Source organism: Poromitra crassiceps (genome assembly GCF_964638095.1).
Source record: "Poromitra crassiceps genome assembly, chromosome: 7".
NCBI classification, from domain to species: domain Eukaryota; kingdom Metazoa; phylum Chordata; class Actinopteri; order Beryciformes; family Melamphaidae; genus Poromitra; species Poromitra crassiceps.
In genome coordinates, this window is record NC_139628.1 from 137,033 (window position 1) to 162,045 (window position 25,013).

Here is a 25,013-nt window from a genome sequence, read left to right on the forward strand (position 1 = left end):
AAATGATTCAGTTTCCTAAGAAAAAACAACCTCTGTTGTAGTTTTCTTGTTGCAATGCCCATTCCCCCACACACACTGCACTCTGTCAGGTCCCCCTAAGCGCAAGTTTGAAGTCGATCTGACAAACGGTTCTCGAGATATGCGAAGGACAGACATACAGACAGTCCTGGAATAAGTCCGAATTGCATGAAATGCACTCCATCGGGGTCCGAGCAGCGCACTCCCCAAGTTTAAAGTCACAATCAGACAAATGTTTCTCGAGATAAACCACTTTTTGTGTTGCAGTAGGTGTCGCTGTGCCGAATTGCACAAAATTCTGCACTGCTCTATGTCAGGTTCCCAGGAGCACACTCCCCAAGTTTGAAGTGGCTATCGAGATCAACCGCTTTTTGTGTTGCCAGTAGGTGGCGCTATGCCAAATTGCACGGAATTCAGCTCCCTGCACTCCGTTGAGTCCCCCTAAGCGCACTGCCAGAGTTTTAACTTTGAAGTCGATCAGATGAATGGATGAGATAAATCGCTTTTTGTGTTGCCAGTAGGTGGCGCTATGCCAAATTGCACCGACTTCAGCTCGCTGCACTCCCTTGAGTCCCCCTAAGGGCACTCCCCAAAGTGGAAGTCGATCGGACGAACGGTTCTTGAGATAGAGAACAGCATTTTTTATGTTGCCAGTAGGTGGCGCTATGCCGAATTGCATGAAAACAGGGCACTGCACTGCACAATAGAGCACACTCCCAAAGTTTGAAGTCGATCCGACCAACAGTTTCTCAATGGCATGCAGCAGATGATGCTCATCCATAAGCAGTTGTGGAAATAGCCAGGTGTTACTCTGGGAACCCTACTTACACAGGATGGGGGTTCCCGGAAGTGGCGTGGCCCTAGAGCAGTGATTCCCAACCAGGGATAGGTGTACCCCTAGGGGTACTTGAGCAGCTTGCAGGGGGTACTTGGAAAGATTTGATTACAATGTATTTCCAAAATGATAATAACTGGTGACTTTTTCCCAATTGAAAACTGTAAAAATTGTATTAAAGAGGAGTCATTCAAATTATTTTAATTTAATGAGATGTTAGAGAGGCCTACTAAAAGTTTAATATAAGTTTAATATAACAACTTTAGGAGAATTATGGACACACATGAATGAGGGGGTACTATCGGCATGGTAAAACAGCTCAAGGGGTACATAACACAAAAATGGTTGGGAACCACTGCCCTAGAGCACGGATACTCAACTTGCTTTGCCTGGGGGCCACTTTTGCAAAACGACAGTGGCCAGTCAATAAACATTAATATAATTTTTTCTGTAGCAGATTGTAGGATTTTGGGGTGTCAGCCGGTGTTTAGTCTCACATTTTTTTGCATAGTTAATACATATACTGTAAGTGCCTGGGTGGGGAGCAGACAGCCATATTTGACAATTAACTGGAGCTCAGTCAAATTTTATTTAACCTTAGTTTTCATTGTGAATTAGGAAATTGTCAGGGGGCCACTCTCCACCCTACTCTGGCCCCCGGGCCGCAAGTTGAGTATCACTGCCCTAGAGGATATTATTTCCAAATGTGTGACTCATTATAGCCTACCATTATAGCCACAAAAAATCTCTTAGAAATCTCACTTAACTAAGATCACTGAGCTCTACTGATTATTTCCCCTTCACATGAATATTAATGCTGCTTATTCAGCTTACAAATACACCATTCTCTGCTTATTTCATGCTGCCCTCTTTGCAAGACATTTTTTAATTGGAACCTGGGGAGGGATACTAGCCGGCCCCCCTCATTTACTCACATCAAAGTAAACAGAGGGTCTTGAGAGTGAATGGCGGCCATTCACTGTCAACGACGCTATGTTTACTTTTCTCACTACTGTCTAGGGCTGGGCGATATGACCAAAATCTCATATCCCGATATAGGTCATTTCATATCCCGATACCGATATATATCACGATATAGCATATTTTCTGTAAATTTAATTTATAGTTTATATAAAATGACCACATGGCCATTTATTTATGTAGCAGTTAAACCAGTTAAAATGTTGTCAAACCTCACAAAGGATACATGCATTCAGAATACAGATAAGCATGGCTATTCTGGCGCATGCTCATTGCGGCGACACGGTCTGGTGCGTTTGTCCGCTTGCATTTGTATTTGTTTGTCTGAAAGTTTGTCTTCTGAGATCGTTTTTTTAATTTTTTTTTGTAGACACAGTCTTAAGTATTACTTTGTGGACAAGATGAGGGGAACCACAGCAGCTCTCCTTTTGCTTTTAATCGTTAATTTGATGGACTACTCAATGCAGGCTACTGGTCTTTCTAATGGGCCACCGCTCAGGATTACCTACACCCGGGAGGCGCTGATTAATCTCAGGCATGCAGCCACACCTGCTGTCCTCCAGGATGGATTTACAGCCATAATACCACCTCCACGTCGCAATATCGACACGGTAACCACCAGAACAAGGAAGCGGGGCAAAAAAGGGGGTGCCCGGACTCGGTTTAAGAAGAAGCCTTTTAGGCAACCTTTACCATCTATTATGCTCGGCAATGCCCAGAGCATACGCAACAAAGCTGATGAACTCCGAGCCTGCGTGCAATACCTCTCTGATTACCGTCAATCATGCCTGATCTGTCTGTCGGAGACCTGGCTCACAGAGAACGACCACGATTCGGCTGCCGAGCTGGAGGGCTTCACTTTGATAAGAGCGGACCGCAACATAAACTCTGGCAAGAGCAAAGGAGGCGGCGTATGTGCTCTTATCAACAATAAGTATTGTAACCCTGCCCACATCACAGTAAAGCACAGAATATGCACGAAGGACATTGAACTTTTAGCGATTAATTTAAGACCCTACTACCTCCCCCGTGAAATACACCAGATATGTATTTTTGTCGTCTACATTGCTCCCTCAGCTGACGTCAAGGAAGCCGCCAGCATCATAGGCGACCTGGTAGCACAGGCTGAAGCAAAGTCGCCTGATGCGGCCAAATTAATTCTCGGGGATTTTAATATGTGCAGTCTGACTGAACTTCTACCGGCATACCATCAATATGTGACATGCCCCACTCGGGGGGATGCCTGCCTCGACCGCTGCTATGGGAACGTGGATAAAGCCTATTACGCCAAGGCTCTACCAGGGCTAGGGAGCTCAGACCACAGTATGATTCGGCTCATCCCTGCCTACCAACCCCGGCTGCGCCGAGAAAAGACACGCAAAATTGAAGCCAAGTGCTGGACTAGCGAGGCAACTGCCGCTTTGAATGACTGTCTACACCGCACGGAGTGGGAGATCATAATGGACTCGTGTGAGGATCTTAATGATGCAGCGTTCGCTGTATCAAGTTATATCACGTTTTGTGAGGACTTAATTATCCCCAAAAAAACAGTAAAACTATACCCAAATAATAAACCTTGGGTCACTCCAGAACTGAAAGAACTGCTGAATCAGAAAAAGAGGCTGTTCAGCTCCGGGGGCAGTAAAGAGGAAATTAAAATTGTACAAAGTAAAATTAGGAAAAAAATAACAGAATGCAAGGCTGCCTATAGAGACAAGATACAGTCTCTTTTTAATCACCACGACTCAAAGAAAGCCTGGCAAGGTCTACAAATTATGACAGATTATAAACCCAAAAGGCACACCATGACTGTCGATGATGACTTTGTTTTTGCCAATGATTTAAACAGTTTTTACTGTAGATTTGATTCTGTTGATTATTCAACACAGCAGGCTGAAGCAGCTGATAAACTCACAGGTCTTCCAGCTAATGAAATCACAATTACTGTGGACGAGGTCAAAAGGCAGTTTTTGCGTGTTAACATCAACAAATCTCAGGGTCCAGATGGCATTAGCTGCAAGGTCCTGAGATCATGCGCTGACTCACTTGCTTTTCCTTTTCAAAAGCTGTTTCAGCGCTCCCTGGATACAGGGGTAATCCCAGACCAGTGGAAACGCTCTTTAATAATACCTGTGCCGAAGAACAACAGGCCTAAAGAGATGAATGACCTGCGGCCGGTTGCATTAACCTCTGTTCCCATGAAATGTCTCGAAAAAATTGTCCTGAAACATCTCCTCAATGAAGTCTCAACATCCTTAGATCCCTACCAGTTTGCGTACCGGCCAGAGCGGGGGGTGGATGATGCACTGCTGACAATGACCAACAGCATATATGAACACTTAGAACAACCTCACAGTTTTGTGAAAATAGTGTTCATTGATTTCAGCAGTGCGTTCAACACCATTCAACCTCACCTGCTGGTGAGCAAGCTGATGGATTATAATGTGAATCCTAGGCTTATTATTTGGATTAATGACTTTCTTTTGAACCGCTCTCAGCAGGTCCGTTTTAACGTAGCGGTTTCTCTTCTAAAATTAATCAACACAGGAGCCCCCCAGGGCTGTGTTTTGTCTTCCATACTGTACATATTGTACACCAATGAGTGTCGAGCTTTAGGCTCCACTCACACTTACTTTAAGTATGCAGACGACACAGCCCTGGTGGGGTTCCTCAAATCTGACGATGCCTCCCTGAGTAGCTTTGAAGAAGAGGTGGAGCACTTCAGCAAATGGTGCTCTGACAACTTCCTTCAGGTCAATGTGACCAAAACAAAGGAAATGGTCATAGACTTCAGGCGGAGTGGAGGAGAAGTTCCACCCACCCTTGTTAACGAGGCACCGATTGAAAGAGTTAGGACCTATAAATATCTAGGGATAGAAATCGATGACCAGCTGAAGTTCAATGAATGTGCTACTGCCAAGGTCAAAAAGCTGCATCAGCGATTGTTTTTCTTACGAAAACTGAAACTGTTTAATGTTGACCGTTACATCCTGCAACTGTTTTATAAGGCCATCCTTGAGAGCATCCTGTCCTTTGGCCTGATCTGTGTGTTTGGGAACATGCGCAACCAAGATCAAGCAGCGCATGATTAAGCTGGCAAGCAGGGTCATCGGATGTGATCAGACGTCTGCTGCCCAGCTGTGCAAAGATCTCATTCTGGGCAAGGCCGAGCGCATCATCCATGACCCTGCTCACCCCTTACACAGCAAGTTCCAACTCAGCCATCGGGGCAAAGGAAGGATGCTGCAAAGGAAAATTAGAACCACAAGGTTCAGCAAGTCCTTTATTCCATCTGCAATCAGAATGCTGAATGAACAAGACAGCACAAAAAGTAAACGCAAAACTTAATAGCCTGTTTTTGCTTCTTTTCCCTCCTTTTTAGTATGTTAGGGCGATGATAACTACCTGTATGCACAGTGCACTGTAGCCTCATGTTTTATCTTGTGTGTGTGTGTGTGTGTGTGTGTGTGTGTGTGTGTGTGTGTACATGGAGACATGTAGTGCACAAAACTGAAATTTTTAGGTCTTGTGATTTATTGTTTTTATGCTTTTATATGCTTTATTTTTGCACCTTCGATGTCCTCATGTGATTTATGGTTTATTATTATGTTTCTATATGTTTTAATGCTTGCACCTTTGACCACCTGAATTTCCCTATGGGATAATAAAGTTTACCTTGACTTGACCTTGACCTCTTTACCACACAAATAATAATAATTAGTTGCAGGGCAGTAAAATGAAACACAAACTGAACCACACCACCAGTTCGATTTTCAAAAATTACATTAGAGCAAAAGGGTAGAATAAAAGTTATTTAGCCTATAGTTCAGTCCAGTTCTCTCAGTTCGTTTATAAAGGAACAAAAATGCTCCACTTCGGGATTTCCATGTTACCAGTTCAGTTCTCTCAACAAAAATGCTCCACTCCGGGATTTCACGGTTATCCAACCAACACAACTCACCCAGGGAAAGCTAAAAGCTAAAGCTAACGATAGACGTTTTGTTGTCGGCCCTCAAGGGATTTCCTTGGGATGATGAGAGGATGGGAGGAGATGTTTTGCTTTAACGTTTTGGTTTAACGTTAGGAGGACACACGCAAATATGGATCAAACGCGGACTTAACACAGCGCAAATGCCTGGGTAGGCTAGGCGGACGGAGTGGAGGTAACATCTCCCTGCTCTTTAGCCTACTCACCAGCTGATTTGTGCCACTTATAAAGGGACGCAAGGGGCTTGTTGACACAGAGTCTGGTGCGTGTGTGGACTGTGGACGTGAGTAAAAAAGAAAACAGAATGAAGCAAGCACAGCGTCATCCAAATGACGGACAATATTGCCGTAAAGAGTGTGATTTGCAACACAACGATATAAATGATAGAGCATCATATGAGACGAAATACATTTTCTATCGTCCAGACGAAATATATCGTCATATCGCCCAGCCCTACTACTGTCAACGACCCTACTTAAAGCTGGGGCTTAGGGCTGAAGGAGCAGAACTGAAGACAAACATTCAAATATCGAACGTGTTTCGCGTCCGAATCGCACAAAAACAGGGCAATGCACTGCAGGGCACTTGAAACTCCCCGAGTTTCAAGTCGATCCGACCAACGCTTCTCGAGATACGCGAAGGACAGAGAGACAGACAGACGCTCCCGCAATTATAGTATAGATAGATAGACTGTGTGATTTCACTAGGGTGACTGTAGTTTTCACCATGTCTGCGCTTGATGTCATCTCGTGCAAACCTCCTTATATGCGTGTTTATGCCCAAAACAGGCGTGCGCGCGATGTGTGTGTGTGTGCGCGGCTGAATCTGGCCCAAAAATGATATAACCGATCAGTGATGTCATAAATCACTGATGACGTCATCAGTGATGTCATAAGATGTGAAGTTGTGACATCATCAGTGATGTTATTCATCAGTGATGTCATAAGAGCAACTGAGCCCGCACAGCAGTCGAGCTGCAGGGCGGGCTCGGCTGTGGCATTGTGACAACAGTGATGTCATAAGAGAATGGTTATAGTCATCAGTGATGCGAAGTTGTGACATCATCAGTGATGTCATAAGAGTGGGTGAGCCTGCACAGCGGTCGAGCTGCAGTGCGGGCAAGGCCACGTAGCGGCCGAGCTGCGTATGCGAGCTGCAGGGCCAACTCGACAAGCTGCAGGGCGTAGCCTAGTGTGTGTGTGTGGGATGTAAGACAAAAAAACTATTATAATAAAATATCGTATTGTATGTGTATGTGTATTTTATGCACACCTGGGGTTACAAAAAAAAGGCAGATGTAGTGAGCATAGCTCTGGGCTAACCAAATCTAACTGACATCACTGTGAACACAAAACAAAGAAAACTTCGGATATAATATGATTGTTTTAATAAAGTGTATCACTCAATTATAGTCAATACAAAAATAAAGGCTTTTATGGAACGGGAAGCAATGACTGCTTAGTCTGCAGATAAAACACAATGACAAAAGGCATAGTAATTTAGACTCTTATTGTCATGTTATGTTGACTGATGCTTTTTATGTAGCCTAATGTGCGCGACTGCACCTTTGTTTTCCTTATAATTGGCTCTGTTAGATGGCTCTGTCCAGCAGCTGCACTAGCTAGCTCAACTCCAAAATCCCTTTGTTATAGTGGGACTCCCGGCTAGCGCGTTTAGCTTAACGTTAGCATGTTGTTTTTTTGAGTTAAATACACAATCCCTGGATGTTTCATTTCGGGTAAAGGGGTTTCCATTAGTTTCTATTATGTTTACTGTTTATGTTGAGTATGAAGTGCTTTTGCGGGGCTGTTTGATCACAAGCAGTGTCACGGCGGGTTCACACATACGCCTAGAGCAACGCTTTAAGCAACGCATAAGCAACGCATAAAATTTAGGCATCCTTGTTAACAGATGAGAGCGTTCACACAGACCGCTGCCACGCTGCACTGAAGCCACGCTCTCGCTGCGCTGCATTTATCGTTTAGGCGTCTGTTCTATTTTTCAGCGTCTAGGCGCGCTGAACTGTCAAGCTATGCAGGAAGTGAGCAACAAAAATCGCAAAGAGCGTCCTGTTTATTTTCACAATTGAACCAATTTCAAATTAAAATATTATTAATCACATTGTTGGCTGTTGTTTCTGACGGACTTGGGCCATATTTTCTACCGAGTTTGCCCAAAAGGGAGGGTGGAGCGCGAATTAACGAGTGCATAGTAGGAGAGCTGTCCTTCATGTGTTCCTCTATATTAACGTCTTTTCTGTCAGATGTATATATACCCCCCTGTCTCAATGCATGTATCACAGATCCGCAAATGTAAATAGGTGGCGGGCATGCATGGTGGGGCTATGTCTCGGATATCATTAAGCTACAGACCGAAATAAAATCGGCTGGTTAAAATTACAACACTTTATTGTTTGTGCACACTCCATTGTGCTATAGCCTATGTCAGCGCAAATTCATTCACATGATTACCCGAGGGAAAATAACAATTACAGCCGGCCAGGAAATAGACAGACATCGTCACTTGCACATTACAATAAAAAAGAGGTTTATATTACTCACCCATGCTATAAATCAGATCTGAAAAGTGTAAAAAACCGCTGCTCATGTGATCAGCGTAGCGCAGAGCGGGGCTTCAGTGTGGCGTCCTGTGTGAACGCAAATAGGCGCCTAGCGTGCATGAAGCGATGCCTATATGCGTAGTCGCTCTAGGCGTATGTGTGAACCGGCCGTCAGTGTGTCTGCCAAGCGGGCGAGCCTGAAGTGTAGGCCACGCTACGAGCTAACGCTGAGCTAATGCCAACACTCGCTAACAACAGCTAACGTAAACAACAAACAAATCCGCTGCATCATCACCAGCTTTGGTTTAACGTAATAGACTTTTGCCCTCCTCTCGGAACCCGGGCGAGACATGGATTGCAAATTACAATCTGTGATTTGTGTATTACTGTGATCATCTTAACTGTGAAAAACGGCAACATACTGCATGGCAGCAGCCATGTTTGGCCGTCGCAGCTGTGATGTCATGAGCCTGCGACAACAATAGCTCCGGTCCGAGGCAAAAGCAAAGCCTGATTATCGGCTGTTAATTTATCGGAAGGGTTAGGGTTAACACTAACCCCTAACCCATCCCTATTTGAAACCCCTGCCCTATCATATAAATTGTCAAGTGCATGCAGGTTTTTATGACATTGTTGGTCTGTCTGCTTGACAATCCCACTTTGCTGAAATAAAAAATTTTGTGAAAGTGAGATGACCAGACTGGAAAAGTTATCTCATTAGATAAAACAGATGACTACATTTTTTCATTTGGGGGGCAGTGCGTTGCGAGCCACAATGTGAAGAGATTGATGCGGGCGTGGCCAAATCTGGCCCAAATCTGTTCCACCACTTGGGGGTGTAGCCGCCACTCCGTCTGCCGGGGGCTGCCCCGTGACAACAAGTGGCGTAGAGCCCGGCGAACAGCTTCCAGCTCTAGCACGTTTATGTGGCGAAGCTCCTGGGCTCCACTGGCCGTTTGCTGAGAGGCCATTGCACACCGCGCCCCAACCCCATAGCAAAGCGTCGGTGCGAATGACGCGCCTGAGTGGAACGGGTCCCACTCGCATGCCCGTGGAGAGCCAGCGAGGGTCCATCCACGCGCATCGGCCGTCGGGCCACACCCGTCAAGGTCACTCTGCAATGACAGTCCCTGCCCGGGTCCATGCGGTGACTGAGGAACCAGATCTGGAACAGACGCATGTGCAGTCGTCCCAGTGGAAGCACCGCGGCCATGTGCCCCAGCAGCACGATGCACCGAGGCTGCGCACCCCAGGCGTAGGGCTTAGGCTAGCCACACAATGTGCCCCCGCCTCTCCGCCAAGAGCCGCGCACTCATGGTTGGCAAGTTCAACTCCAGCCCCAGGAAGGTCGTGACCTGGGCCAGGGTGAGGCAACTCTTCTGCCAGCTTACCAAAACCCCACGGTCTGTAGGTCATCTGTCACCACCCTGGTATGCGCGATGGCGAGGTCCCACATAGACGCATATCACCTTCGCACGGAGGGGAGCCAGAGCCACACAGGCGCTGACGGTCCGTGGGCTCAGGGACAGGCCGAAGGGGAGGACGCAGAACTCGTAGGCCACCCCCTGGAAGGAAAACATGAGGTCCCCCCGCCGCAAGGCATTGAAGAGGCGGGGAAGGGTAAGCATGCGGAAGGGCAACCTCCTCAGCGTCTTGTTCAGAAGCCGATGGTCCAGTATGGGCTGCATGGAGCTGTCCTTCTTGGGCATGGCAATACCTGTTGTAAAACCCTGCGCGCTTCTCCGCCTCCGGTACCAGGTGTATCGCCCCCTTGGCCAGGAGGGTGGAGACCTCCTCCTGAAGGAATAGAGTAAGCGAAGCTATGCTCGCACGCTGTATGACCCGGGCTGTCACAGACATGGGACCTAGTGGGGCAAAAGCTTCCTGAGAGCTCCAAACCGGAGTCGGGCATTGAGCATAGTCTGCGGTGGGCCCGCCCCCTTGCTAGGCGGCTTTTCACCGGCCGGGGGCACTCTGGAGGCACGGGCCTCTTGAGAGCTCCATATCGAAGTCGAGCACTGGCGCAGACGACGGTGGGCTCGCTCCCGCGCCGAGTGGCTTTCACCGGCAGGGGGTATTCTAAAGGTAAGTCCTCTTGGGAGCTCCAACTGAAGTCGGGCACTAGGCACAGACAACGGAGCAGCATCCGCTGGCAGAGGGACTTACGTTGCTGCTGGCGCAGGCTGCCTGGCGCCGCTGCTGTTGTGGCCGAAGCGCGATTCTGAAGCTGCCAGGCCATTAGTTCCCGACTGGCGGTCCGAAGAGGCCAGAGGGAGAGACCAGCACGTTGATCAGTCAGCTGTGTCAGGCTAAGCTACATGCCTGGGACCCAGGCAGAGTAAGCAGGTGGCGTGGCAGCCGTGGGCTGCTAATGTGCACACTTGTTACACATGGCATGCCTCGTGCCGGCTACCCACCCAATAGCTGCGATCAACAGGTGATTGCTAGCGAAGCTAGCGGCATAACAGCGGGGAGGTGGCTAGTCAGTCACCCTCCAGCTAAGGCCAAGCCCTCCACCCGGACCATCTTTAGCTAACCTGAAGTCCAATATGCCAAGGGATAGCCAACCAAGCCTAGTCAAGATGCATTTGGCACTCATAGCAACAAGCTAAGAGGGATGCGAGCAACCAGCTAGCAATACCCCGGTAACAAGCAGAACGGCTAGGCAACGTGTGATGCGGGTGTCCAGCTCGATGCAGCCACTGGCGTGTTTCAGCATAATAACAACCAGTGAGGTGCTGTGCAGCTCGTGGCATAAGCTATTAACAAGCAGGCCACTAACCAACTCTGTGGTGGCTAACGTAACCAGGCCGCCATGTTTCATAATTGTTGTTGAATATTGCCGATGCAACAGTGGGGTTAGTACACAAGCTAGCAGCTGAGCGATGTCCGCGGGTAGATTTTAGGTTTGGCGAGTTAGGTTTGGCGTCTGTCCGCCACGTGGCGGGTCGCAAAATAGTCGTCATGTAATATTAAAACTGTGTAGCCGGCCTGTGTCCACCTAGCGTCTTTTTCCGACTGTTAAACGCTGGGAGTGCGCTGGGGAGCGCTGATCCCAGTGCACAATATACAAGGAAGCAGTCTGAAACTAACGTTAGTTCACTGCGGTAGTATAACATGAGTGCTTCCTGAGGCTGTTTCATTCTAGCTCTCCCGTATAGGCTACCAAACCTGACTCTGGAATGAAATGCAGTCGTCAATTTAGCGGAGGTAAATTGACAGCCTAACGTCGGGCGAATCAATCAATTAATCAATCGCTCGCACTTGTTGCCGACACTCGTATGATACAGTATATATGAGGAGATAATAGTTATCATGTGTGTTTTGGTGCGCAGCTGGCTAACACGAGTGCTTTGTGAGACTGTTTCACATGGCTCTCCCGTATAGGCTACCAAACATGACTGGAATGGAATGCAGTCGTCAATTTAGCGGAGGTAAAAAGCATCTTTTAACCTCTGCTAAATTGACAGCCTACATCGGGCGAATCAATCAATGAATCAATCGCTCGCGCTTGTTGCCGAGCTCGTATGATGAGGAGATGAATCAAAATGCTTACCACCAATAAAGCCGAAGGTGAGCCGAGAACGAGTGCAGGAGAGCTAATGCAGGTGCCAGGTGTGAGTGGGAGAGAAAGGTCCGTAGCCCAAGCTGTGCGCTGCGCTGTCTGCATTGAGACTATCGCAGTTATTACTTTTAGCTGCGTTGTTTTTTTTACAACAATTTAAGCTCAAGATTGACTTGACATGTATTGATAAGATTGACTTGACATGTATTGTTTAATCATCAATCAATATATTAAAATAATTTGCTTGAAATTTTACTCTGGCCTCTTATTTAAGTGTGTATTCTTCAACGTAATACCTTATCCACTTGAAATGTACTGAAAAAATGGATATATATGGATATATGTGACACAAAAATGCATTTTTTTTTTGGCTGGTAAGAAATATGCTTGGCGGGTAGATTTTTTCCATCTACCCGCCACTGGCCGGTGGGTCAAAAAGTTAATTTCGGGCCCTGAGCATACACATTATAACACAGATAGTAATCATCTGGCATCAGGGCCGCATTGCATTGAGCAGCGGGGGCCGGTGAGCACACGCTCAGCGTAACACAGCGCAAACAGCCTGACTAGCAACAGGGGAAAGGAAAAAACTAGCTAACCCGTCCGGGAAGCGAGCGAGGCAAGCCGCAAAGCGGTGCCCAAGCAACAGCTAGGAAGCCTAACGTAATGTCAGCTAACCTAAACTTAATGGTGCACACAAGCAAAGGTTACAGTAAGCGTAACAATTCTATCCTGATTAACAAGGGGAAGCCATCTCAGGACGGCACTGGCCAGACTGACGGAACGGCACGTTCTTGTCCATAGCTGGGCAAGGTGGGTCCGAAGACACAGCCTAACTAGCACAGGGAGGAAGAAAAAGAAAGCCGCGAACGAGCAACCTAAACAATAGCAGCCTAGCGGATAGCTAGCTAACAAGCTACGGTGCAGAGCAACAGTACAAGAGCTAGCACTAAGCAGGCAAGTCGCTAAGTTAGTTAACAGCTTACGACACATTCCCCAGCCAGGGAAATAGCAATATGAAAATGTTAAAACCGGTTCGATATTGCTCTTCACACCGAATCTAACCGGTATACTGAATTTTGCCACTAGGTGTCGCACTTTGAGCAGTGCTTCCCAGTTTAGGCGACTGTAGTCATACATGTAGACTCCTGTTTATTAAATGACTGTCTGCGAGATATAGTGTAGAGAAATACTTTTAACCTGGTGGCTTAGGCTACAGTTCAGGCATAGCAAGTAGCAACGTTGGATCGTATGGATTTGGCATGAATTTTAAAGACTCCTTTTCTACTGTTTTGGACACCAATCTTAGCCAGGTGAGTGGTGACTAGTGTCCCATTTATATTCTCCACTCCAAAACAACTCAACTCAGTGCGCTGTGCACATCCCCCCTCCTCTCGTTATAACGTATTTTGGAGCATACACGTATTTCACAAACACACGTTATGATCGCACGGTGAAACGTTGAGTTTAGTTCTAACATGTTATCATTGACAATGTGACAAACCCATTACAGAACGTACTGTGGAACATGCAGGTGGCTACTTGTAGCTCATGAGCTCAGCTGACAGCAGGAGTCAGACAGACATGCGTTTCACGAACACACAACATCATGATCGCATGGTGAAACGTTGAGTTTAGTTCATTGACAAACCCACTTTTATTACATGATGTTAGATGTGGAACACGTTATTAACAAATCCACTTTTATTACATAACGTTAGATGTGGAACATGCAGGTGGCTACTTGTAGCTCAGCTACAGGAGTCAGACACATATGCGTTTCATGAACAAAACTTTATGATCGCACAGTGAAACGTTGAGTTTAGAACAACTTATCACAACAAAACAGCATGTGGGACCAATGAACAGCTCCTCACTGTGTGTCATGTACGTCAGCAGCCTATCTCTGTCTGTCTGAGTTACCCGTGTCTGTCTGTGTGTTAGGCCAGCGTTAGGTAGAAATGCGACAGTAGGATTAGAGAAATACATTGTTGGTTAATGTCAAATCAAACCAGTTCCGGCTCGTACACCGGACCGGACCGGGAAAAACCGGAAATCGACCCATGCCTAGAGCTAGCTCGGGATAGCGTAACTCAACTACCTACAACCTGGCCACGAGCTTTCGTAGCAGGTCCCACCGTTCCTGGCGAAGAGGGCCGAGTCGAAGAATATCTCCCGCAGTCCTTGTCCGCTGCTCCCATTACGGTTGTTGGAACACAAGGGACGGGTATCCACTACTGGCTAAGAGCTAACCGTTAGCTAGCAAGGGTCAAGAGAAGACACAACCGAGTAGATTGCTGGACAAAAGCAGAGTGAGGATCTGGGCTGATGGCTCGAATGGTCACGGGGCGGAGCGGGTGGCCGCGTCATAAGCCAGATGCCATGATGCCTTCAAGCGCAATGGATGGTTTTATAGGGGTCAATTTTGAGAAAATAGACATTATCCAGTAAAGGTAAAGGTAAAGTCCCTGGGAGCAGCTTGGCATAGTGTGAGAATTCAAAGTTCAAAACGAAGATGGTCCTAATAATTATAGACCCATATCCATAATCTGTTATTTTGCTAAAATATTTGAAAAACTGATTTTTAATCAATTGTCACATTACCTTAAGATAAACAACATCCTGTCGCCATTTCAATCCGGATTTAGACCTAATCACTCAACCACTACTGCACTCTTAAAACTTACCAACGATGTGTTTTCATCATCCGATACTGGCAATCTCACAGGTGCCATTTTTATTGACCTCAAAAAGGCCTTTGATTTGGTTGATCATTACCTACTTTTAGATCAACTTCACGCAGTTGGTCTTTCTCGTAGTGCACTACTCTGGTTCAACTCTTATTTACACAACAGAAAACAATGTGTTGCCATACAAGGGAGAAAATCAGATCTCTTTATTCAACAAAGAGGCCAACCTCAGGGCTCGACGCTAGGTCCACTCTTTTTTCTCTATTTTTATAAATGATCTCCCTGTAATTTGTTCCAACTCATCTGTTCAACTTTATGCAGACGATACGGTCATCTATACTTCCAAACCTAACCTTCAACAAATCCAAACTGCTCTTCAATCTGACTTTAACGCACTACAAAACTGGCTTATATCTAACAAACTACTGCTCAACAAAACAAAATCTTTCATTATGGTCTTTGGCTCAAAACAAACACTTAAAACAAACTCTAATAACTTAATTATAAAGTATAATGATGATACTGTTTTGCATAAAGTTGATCAAATTAAATATCTTGATGTTTGGCTTGACTCTGAGCTCACATTCAAGCATCATATTGATCACACACTCCATAAAATTAAATTCGGAACTAGTGTCTTATTTAGATCTAGAAACTGCTTTACTCGTTGTGTACGACAGAAACTTGCCGTTCAGCTAATTTTACCTTTCTTTGATTATGCGGATGTTGTCTATCAAAATGCATCCAAAACCAATCTTCAACCTCTGAACACAGCATACAATAACCTATGTAGATTTGTACTCGGATGTCCTTTTACCACTCATCACTGTACAATGTATAACTCACTCAAATGGCCGCCACTCAGTACAAGAAGACACACTCACTGGTTGCAACTCATTTTTAAATGTATACATTTTAACTATCCTCTTTATTTACAGCAGTTATTGGTTCCCCACTCATCAACATATCAGTTAAGACACTCTTCACAGTACTATTTTTTCATTCCTGCAGTTAGGAAAACATCTGGAAAGAGAGCATTTAGGTTTAAAGCCCCCTCAGACTGGAATAAATTATCCCCATACATACGAACCATTACATCTTTTCACATATTTAAAAAAGGTCTGTCTTATTGTCTTGAGTCGGCATGCTCCTGTTTCCGTTGATATATAGCAACCGTTTTTATATATACATTGCGTAGTATAGGACCATTGTGTGGTGCATAAATGTGAATGTATAAATGAGCAAGTTCGTATAATGTGGCATAATGTGTAGAGGAGCATATACGCATGTGTCCATGTACATATGGATTATGTGTATGGATGTATGTCTATGCATACAGTATAATATATGTGCATGCATGAGTGGATGCATGTATGGTGTATGTACTGTATATATACACACATATGCGGTGTGTGTATATGTGTGTTTGTATCTATATATTAGGGCTGTGCGATTTTGCCTAAAACTAAAATTGACGATTTTTTCTCTCAAAACTCGATTTTCGATTTCGATTTCGATTTATTATACTATTATACTTCTCTAAACATTTGTTGCCCTGCAGAGCTCTTTTTCCCCCTTTTTTCCATAATTGACAATTTACGCTTTTACTCTGAAGGCAGAACAACCCAACTTCCTGTTTTAGCTTGCCGCTGCTATGCTTAACTTCCTGGATGTTGCTTGCTAACTTGACACTGGTGGATTTGCGTGTTCCTCCGTGACATAATTATATTAGCAGTGTCTAAGCCAGTGGTTCTCAAATGGGGGTCCGCGGACCTTTGCCAGGGGGTCCGCGAAAAGTTTTCAAGTAAAAAAAAAAAAAAAAAAAAATTTATAAAATGCTACATGTTACTTATTCCTTCTCAAACTACTTCCTACATGGTGCTAGTCTATCAAAATATCTTGGCTGTCATTGATTGTGTTGCATAGTGGTTTTCTGTACTGTTGACAAATTGTGATATTGTAAGTCGCTTTGGATAAAACAAAAGTGTCTGCTAAATGACGTAATGTAAATGTAATGTAATAAAAAAAAAAATATATATATTTTTTTTTGCAAAATCTTCATAGTTCAACGAAAATAGTTTATGCTTTAAATCTAAAATGGTTCATGGATTACATTCTAATAACAAACCTATCAAATTAAAAGTCAAGCACGTTACCGTGGAAACAATTAAGCTTAGCCCAAAATCACAAATCAGAATGAGGGGGTCCCCGGTATATTTTTATGCCTCCGCCGGCGATAGCCAGGCCGGAGGCATTATGGATCCGGGTTGTCCGTCCGTACGTACGGCTGTCCGTACGTCCGTACGGCTGTCCGTACGTCCGTACGGCTGTCCGTACGTCCGTACGTACGGCTGTCCGTACGTCCGTACGAGGTTCGTTAACGCGATATCTGAGGAACGCCTGGACGGAATTTCATCAAATTTGCCTCAAACATCGACTTAGACTCAAGGATGATCTGATTAGATTTTGGTGGTCAAAGGTCAAAGGTCGAGGTCACTGTGACCTCTCCAACGCCATTTTCAAGCTTGTTAACGCGATATCTCAGGAATGCCTTGACGGAATTTAATCAAACTTGTCTTAAACATCGACTTGGACTCAAGGATGAACTGATTAGATTTTGGTGGTCAAAGGTCAAGGTCACTGTGACCTCTCAAACGCCATTTTCAAGCTTGTTAACGCGATATCTCAGGACTGCCTTGACGAAATTTTATCAAACTTGTCTCAAACATCGACTTGGACTCAAGGATTAACTGATTAGATTTTGGTGGTCAAAGGTCAAAGGTCAAGGTCACTGTGACCTCTCAAACGCCATTTTCCAGCTTGTTAATGTGATATCTCATGAATACCTTGACGGAATTTCATCAAATTTGCCTCAAACATCTACTTAGACTCAAGGATGAACTGATTACATTTTGGTGGTCAAAAGTCAAAGGTCAAGGTCACTGTGACCTCTCAAACGCCATTTTCAAGCTTGTTAACGTGATATCTCAGGAATGCCTTGACGGAATTTAATCAAACTTGTCTCAAACATCGACTTGGACTCAAGGATGAACTGATTACATTTTGGTGGTCAAAGGTCAAAGGTCAAGGTGAGCTCTCGAACGCCATTTTCAAGCTTGTTAACGCGATATCTCAGGAATGCCTTGACGGAATTTAATCAAACTTGTCTCAAACATCGACTTGGACTCAAGGATGAACTGATTACATTTTGGTGGTCAAAGTTCAAGCTCACTGTGACCTCTCACACACCCAATTTCCAAGCTCTGTAACGCAACATCACAGGAGCGCCTTGACGGAATCTCTTCCAATTTGCCTCAAATGGCGATTTGGACTCCAGAATGAACTAATGCGGAGGCATAAGTCCGCGTTGCGGTCGTTCTAGTCTATCTTGTAAGGGGTCCTTGGCTGAAAAACATTTGAGAACCTCTGGTCTAAGCGACCACCCGTGCTCGGAGTTATATCTGTACTAGAATAACACGAAGTCACAACAGGAATGCGTGGAACTGCTATAGCAGTTAGGGGGAAATTCAGACACACTGGGACAGGTGAGTCAGCTGAGGCTGACAGCTGCCATGAATACAGCCAATCTATCAGTCAGTACTCTTTGGCCTCACGTGTTGTTTTGTTATTATGTGAACTGTAAAGGCAACGTTTCATTGTCCGGTGATAACGTCTGTGTTCGTGTGCGCGCGTGAGTGTGTTGTAGCAATCGTTATCTTGTAGGCTACAGCCCGCAGTGCAACAAGCTGCGCTCAGTGCTCACTATGTGCTTTTTGGTCGGAGGTGTTGAAATAAGTCCATTGCGCTGCTGTCTTTAGTAGCCAGTATCACAGCCTCTAGAGAGACTTTACAGCGGGGAGAATGGACAAGTAGCAGCATGCGTACATGAGAGAGAGCCGCCCTGCATAACGTAATTACCCTAGTTGAAGTGTAAATCGATTTTCATTTTTTTAACATCGTCCTAACTAATTAATTCGATTACGATTCAAAATCGATTAATCGCACAGCCCTACTATATATACATATATGCGGTGTGTATACTGTATATGTGTGTGTATGTTTATGTATATATACTGTATGTATGTGGTATGTATATTTATGTGTGTATGTATATGCATGTGATGTATATGTATGTGCTTGAGTATGTATGTTTATATGTATATGTATATGTATATATGTATATATATATATATATACTGTATCTGCTATTGTACATGTTCTGTACAGTTCACTGAAAATACGATACGTATTACTGATTATTATTTTGGTTTATTTTTATTTTATTTATTTTGCTATATTATCTAACTGATATGTGGGTGTTAATTGCCGTCAGTTATAGTGTTCTTGTCTCTTTTGTCTTGTTTGTCTTGTCTCTTCTGATTTAAATTGTAACTTCCTTGAATCTTGTTTTTGCATGTTAGGACCCCCTCGAAAACGAGATGATTCATCTCAAGACATTCTCAGACATCTGCAGTTATTCTTCTTCTCCTTTGTTTTGAATGGAGAATTCAATTGTACAGTCAATGATTGCACCCAACATCTGCAGTTTGTTAACTCATTGAGTGCCAAGGACGTCGATTGACGTCAAAGTAAATAGTGACGTAGAGTGCCAAGGACGTCAATCGACGTCAAATGCGTTTTTTGACGGTGGGACGTGGATCAAAGCCTCCTGCATCTCCTGTACAAATATTGTAGCTATTGAAGGTGTATAACCTATTTTACGGACTCATTAGGTGGCGACAGTGCTCTCCAGATTAGAGAAAGGTCCGGAAAACAGCAGGAAAAAGCCCCGTGATGAAAGAGAAACCGCTCATGCTGCAGCCAGAGCCATATAGATTGCTCTGTCTGGAGCTGACGTTGGCTGCGAACAGCAGTCAATCCGCGCCCACAACTGAGCCCCTCTGCCTCTGTCTGTCTGTCTGCATAGTTTCTCCACACGATTAGCCGCCAGAAAAGCAGCACCCGACGCCGAAGGGCCAAACCATTCTCAGCAGTCCGGTTTGGCTCTTCCGTGTCGCGCTGGGAGCCGGCGCACAAAAACGGAGCACTCCGAAAATAGACTGGGTGCGTGTTAGGCTGTGTGTTAGTGTGGGGAGGAGTTTGCAGCTGAGGGGGGGAGAGGGGGGTGGGGCACGCAGGGCACCACACAACTACACCACGTCACTACATCAGAAAATATTATCTTCAGAGTCAGTGAATGTGCTTGAAATGCTTCATTTCACAAAAGGCGGAATAACTCAGCTTCTAATTTGAAACGCCTGTATTTGCTCAAAATGACCTATCTTCTCCGGCTCATAACTAAAGAAGGGACAATGGTATCAATAAACTTTTTTTTGCTGATGATACAATAGAGTCAGCTCGTTCTTTGTGCATGTTCGGTGTTTACATAGTAATATCACACAATATTCTGTGGGCCTCGAGAAATCACTGAAAACGCTCTGAAACTCTGGCACTGGGAGCGTCCGTTCTCCAAAAGTGGCCGGCACTCAATGAGTTAACGTTTCAGCTGATCTACTATGTCATATCCAAGTTGATCTGATTGGTTGAAGTAGCCCTGCCAGGCGGTAATAGACAGATGCTTCATCCAATCACCAAGTACCTTTTTTAATGTGACATCGCATCGACTCACTCGATAGATGGATATGTTTTGTGAAAACAAGACCATCCATCTGGCTGTGTCAGGTTACGTTACCAAAAACGTGTGTGTGTGTGTGTTTCTGTGCCTGTGTGTGTCTCTGTGTCTCGACCTGCCATTGCCATCATCCTGTGTGTGTGTATCTGATCTATACTATCTGATTGCACTATTAGTGTTTATGTCTGTTGCATACTTGTATTTATGTGGACATAAATAAATCATTCAAATTGTGTGTGTACTGTATGTGTGTGTGTAGGAGGACATCCTGTCTATCTGGAACAAGACATTGAGCGACCAGACGACGACGTCTCGGATCAGAGACACTCTGAGACGAGTCCTCAACCTCCCACCAAATACTATCATGGAGTACAAGACCCATAATGACAGCCTGAGGTACTTGTCTGTCTGCCTGTAGGGGGACCTGGGGAATACAGTGGTTTAGGTAGGAAACTTGTGGAATACAGTGTAGACTTTATTAATTCGCTAAAATCCTTTGATTGTGTGTCACTGCTACTTTTGATGTTCAGAGTCTTTACACCAACATCCCACATTGAGGCACTGTGACTGTCCGTATGAGGACGAGAGTTCACCTGGAGTTCACCTGAGATGTAGTCACCTGGAAGGGGTTAGGGTTAGGCAGAGTCACCTCAGTGAATCCATCTCGTGCGAATGATGTCACTGGCGAGTGATGTCACCCAACTGGAAGTGATGTCACGTAATTACTCACTGTGATGTCATCAGTTTTATCCAGATCTCTTCTATATTAAGCTATTTATGTGCCAAATTTGGCACCTTTATCACAAAATGAATAGCCGGACTAATAGGCCTATAATGTACACACATAATACAATGAAGTGACCAATTACTCTGTAAAAGTCCATATAATTTTTAATTCGTATTTTTATTTGGTTCTCAGGCTTACTAGGATCTATATTATGTCCATTATTGCATGTGGGTCCAATGGAATAGGAAATGTTGACAAACCGCTGGTCGCCATTTTGAACAATGTCTGCCACGGCCACCAGGGGGCAAATTTGTGATGGCCCAATATCCAGTTTTGTTCAGAGTATATCTATAAACACATCTGCAAAATGTGTTTCTTCTATCTGCAAAATGTGTTTCTTCTATCACAAAATGAACAATTGGTCTCATATGTTGAGCTACGGCTGGTGACCATTTTGCAAAATGGTCATAAAAATGCCAATCTGCAATGCCCCAATATCCAGATGTTTTCTACATTAAGCTATTTCTGTGCCAAATTTCGCACTTTTATCACAAAGTGAACAATAGCCACACTAATAGGCCTATAATGTACACACATAATATAATGAAATGAATGACCAATTACTTTGTAAAAGTTGAATTAGTATTTTTATTTGGTTCTCAGGGTTACTAGGATCTATATTATGTCTGGTATTGCATGTGGGTCCAATGGGATAGGAAATGTTGACACATCGATTGTGGCCATTTTGAAAAATGTCTGCCACGGCCACCAGGGGGCAAATTTGCGATGGCCCAATATCCAGTTTTGTTCAGAATATATCTACTGTATGAACACATCTGCAAAATGTGGTGCTTGTATCACAAAGCTATGTAGGTTAGCTATGCCGCCCCACTATATGAGAGAGAGAAGAATAAAGTGTTACTGCAGAAACGATCTACCTTATAGTCCGTGGATTCGGGGTGGAAAAATACATATAGTCCTTTATAGGCATCGCGATCTCTTCCGTTTCCAAGAAAATGTAAACTTTTCTCTGATTGGATAGTTTGAGGTTTTGATCCAATCAGAGAAAAGTTGACATTTTCTGAGAAGGTCCAATTGCGATGCCTGTATTGGAACATAATGTATTTTTTCACCCCAAATCCAATGCCGCCATCTGTGAGTCTCTACGAGTTATGGTTGCGGAGATATGTCCGCCCTGCCTGCAGGACTACAGGAGAGAGATAGAGGACAGCGGGGGGTTGGGGGTTTCAAGTCACTGACTAAACACTCTATTTCAGTGATTGCTGTCAGAATATAGAGCCACACTTAACACTTATTTGAACACAAAAACATAGCTGAATGCAGCTTTAAAGGTAGCCTATTAAGTAGCAAATCCTGTTAACGCTTAGGTAGTGATTTACATTGTTCTTTTTTTTTAAGTAATTTTTCATGATTGTTTAGACAGCTCTGGTCCAGTCAAGCAGCACTTTTGTGTACTAAAATTGTCAATTTGGGACATTTTGTTTTGGAATAAAATTGTTAAAATAAAATAAAAATAATTGTTAGTTGCAGCGCTAGTACCAACCATGTCATGCTAGCTTGTCAAGAAGGTGGCTAAATAACACTCCAAAGTTAGGCTACATTTTGGCAACGGAAAAACGTGTGGGTGGGTGTGGGTGTGGCGTGCATGCGTGCGTTATTTGTTTATTAAAAAAGGATCCCTATTAGCTGATGCGTAGTCGACAGCTAGTCTTGCTGGGGTCCAAAACGACAATGCACATTACATGACAAGCAAAAAATATATATATACAAAAGCAAGGAGAAATATAGCCACAAGCGGCAATGGCAGGGGTTCAAGCCTTGCGCAAATTGAACACCTAATAGTCCTTGAGGCAAATTTGTATAGCACGTTCGAGGGAACATGTGGAAGAAAGTTGCTTTAAAATTGGAGAAACAGCCTGGGAGTTACAAACGGGTGTGAAGTTACGGCATATTTTGTGTTAGGCCACGCCCACTTCTTACGCCTGCGGCGCCCCCTTTTAGACAAATTGCGAAATAGCCTGTCATAAATGCCATTCCAGATGAGGCTGAGAAGTTTGCAACCGATTAGGCGAATGGACTTGATTTACCGCTATTACATGCTTACACCATAGACCCCGCCCACTTTCACCAATGATGAAAAAACTTCAGATTTTGACTAGGACATCCTCCTTGATATATCTGCCAAGTTTCACGATCATTGGACAAACAGGTGTGGAGTTATGGCCTTTTTTGTGTTAGGCCACGCCCATTTCTGGCATTTATGGCGCCCCCTTTTGGTCGAATTGCACAAGCTTTGACAGACATGGTCGGTGATGATCTCCGAAGATCTCCAGCAAGTCCCAGATTCGTTAATCGGTCATGAAGTTATGACAATTTAGCTGAGAGGCCACGCCCTCTCACAACTTTAACGATTAATATCTCTGAAACGAAAGTAGATTTCAAAAGTTTCAAAAAGCCAATTTGTAGAGCTTGCTCCAGAGATGCTTCCTGGCGATTTTGGTGGAAATCGGTCAAACAGTCTAGGAGGAGATCTCGAAAATGTGTTTTCCAAACTTTTCAAAATATCTCAAAAATTTTCCAGACGGACCTTAAGGCTCTTTGAGGCAAATTTGTAGAGCAGGTTCACCTGAACATCTGGAAAAAAAAAGTTTGAAAATCAGACAAACGGCGTGGAAGTTATGGCCTTTAACGTAAAACCTCTAATTATAGCGCCACCTTCAGGCCGCTTCGAAAAAAATATTTTTTGAGCAGAAACCAGCCACCAATATCGGTCAATGTGCCAAATTTCAATTCACCAACTCACAGGAATTTGCGTCGGGGCAGATGAACAAGAATAATAATAAACCGGCACAAAAACAATAGGGTTTCAGCCCCTTCGGGGCTTGAACCCCTAAAAAGCCAATCTAAAACGAATACAAGACAATATAGCATGGTCAGCTAGCCCTCTAGCTGGCCAATGCGAACTAAATATTAAAATACGGTTCGTACATTGGTTCGTACATTTCTTTATACAGTACTCTACAAAACAAATGGAGTATGTGCTTGTGTGCGTGCATGTGTGTGTGTCTGTTTTGAACTGGTAGCCTTATGTTGTTATTTAGCCTTCTGATGCTATTGGGGGGTCATTGTTGGTATCCGCAGTGGAAGTGGTCCCTGGGAAATTACTTTGTCTCAAAAGTTTGTGAACCCCTGATCTTAAGTCCGATATGCGCCCTCAGTGCGCACCGACCTTCCTCGTTGTGCCAGACGGCAATTAGTGTGGGTTGTGTTCAATGTAGTTCCACGCACAAATGCAATTTTTTCAGTCATCCACACGTCGTGACATATCCATACATGGTGCTATCACATGTAGCACCGCACGTTAGGCTATATATCTCATGTCTATGCTTACACACTCTCTCTTCCTCTCTCTCTCTCTGTGCGTGCGTGCGTGTGTCTAGGGATAATTCCAGCTTCCGGAACACGAAGATCGCCCTGTGAGGAGGAAAAGTCAGCTGACCGTCGTCCTGTCCAATCAGGAAGGAGCTTTTCCTCCCTCCTCATGCCCTGCTCTGTGATTGGCCAGGGGTCACCGTGGTTACCGTGCGGCAGCCTGTGTGTGTGTGTGTGTGTCTGTGTGTGTGTGTCTGTGTGTGTGTGTGTTTACTGTGGACCAATAAACAGGTTGAATGGGACAAAGCTGAGTCAGCGTAGTTTCTACCATCACCACACAAATGCACACTCTCACACATAGACACACACACACACACGCACGCGAGTGAAAGTAGACCGGTGCTCGGCGGTACGCAGTACCGTTAAAATATTTGCTGCCGGTACACAGTACCGGGAAGAGGGGACAGAGTGGCAGCTGCCTGCAATCAAAACCCACAGAAGCCGTCACAATCACATTTCCAACAAGGAAACACATCTGCTGACGTTATGTCAACATAAACAACTGTTAGTTTTCTTATCATTTGCTTCTAAATTCTACAAAAGCCTGTCCCATTCCCAGCATGA

The 25,013-nt window shown here is 44.6% G+C and overlaps 1 protein-coding gene across 2 annotated transcripts in view; it reads left to right on the plus strand.

The window, feature by feature from the left end:
- The window catches only part of LOC310779813 (eukaryotic translation initiation factor 4E type 2-like), an 88,067-nt gene extending 63,381 nt beyond the window's left edge, over window positions 1–24,686 (plus strand). For both annotated transcript variants that reach the window (XM_083640320.1, XM_083640321.1), the window contains 2 exons: window positions 20,529–20,665; window positions 24,458–24,686. In XM_083640320.1, coding sequence (XP_083496446.1) covers window positions 20,529–20,665; window positions 24,458–24,497 — 177 coding nt within the window. In that variant the 3' untranslated portion in view covers window positions 24,498–24,686. The remainder of the gene's footprint in view (window positions 1–20,528; window positions 20,666–24,457) is intronic.
- Window positions 24,687–25,013: the final 327 nt, after the last annotated feature.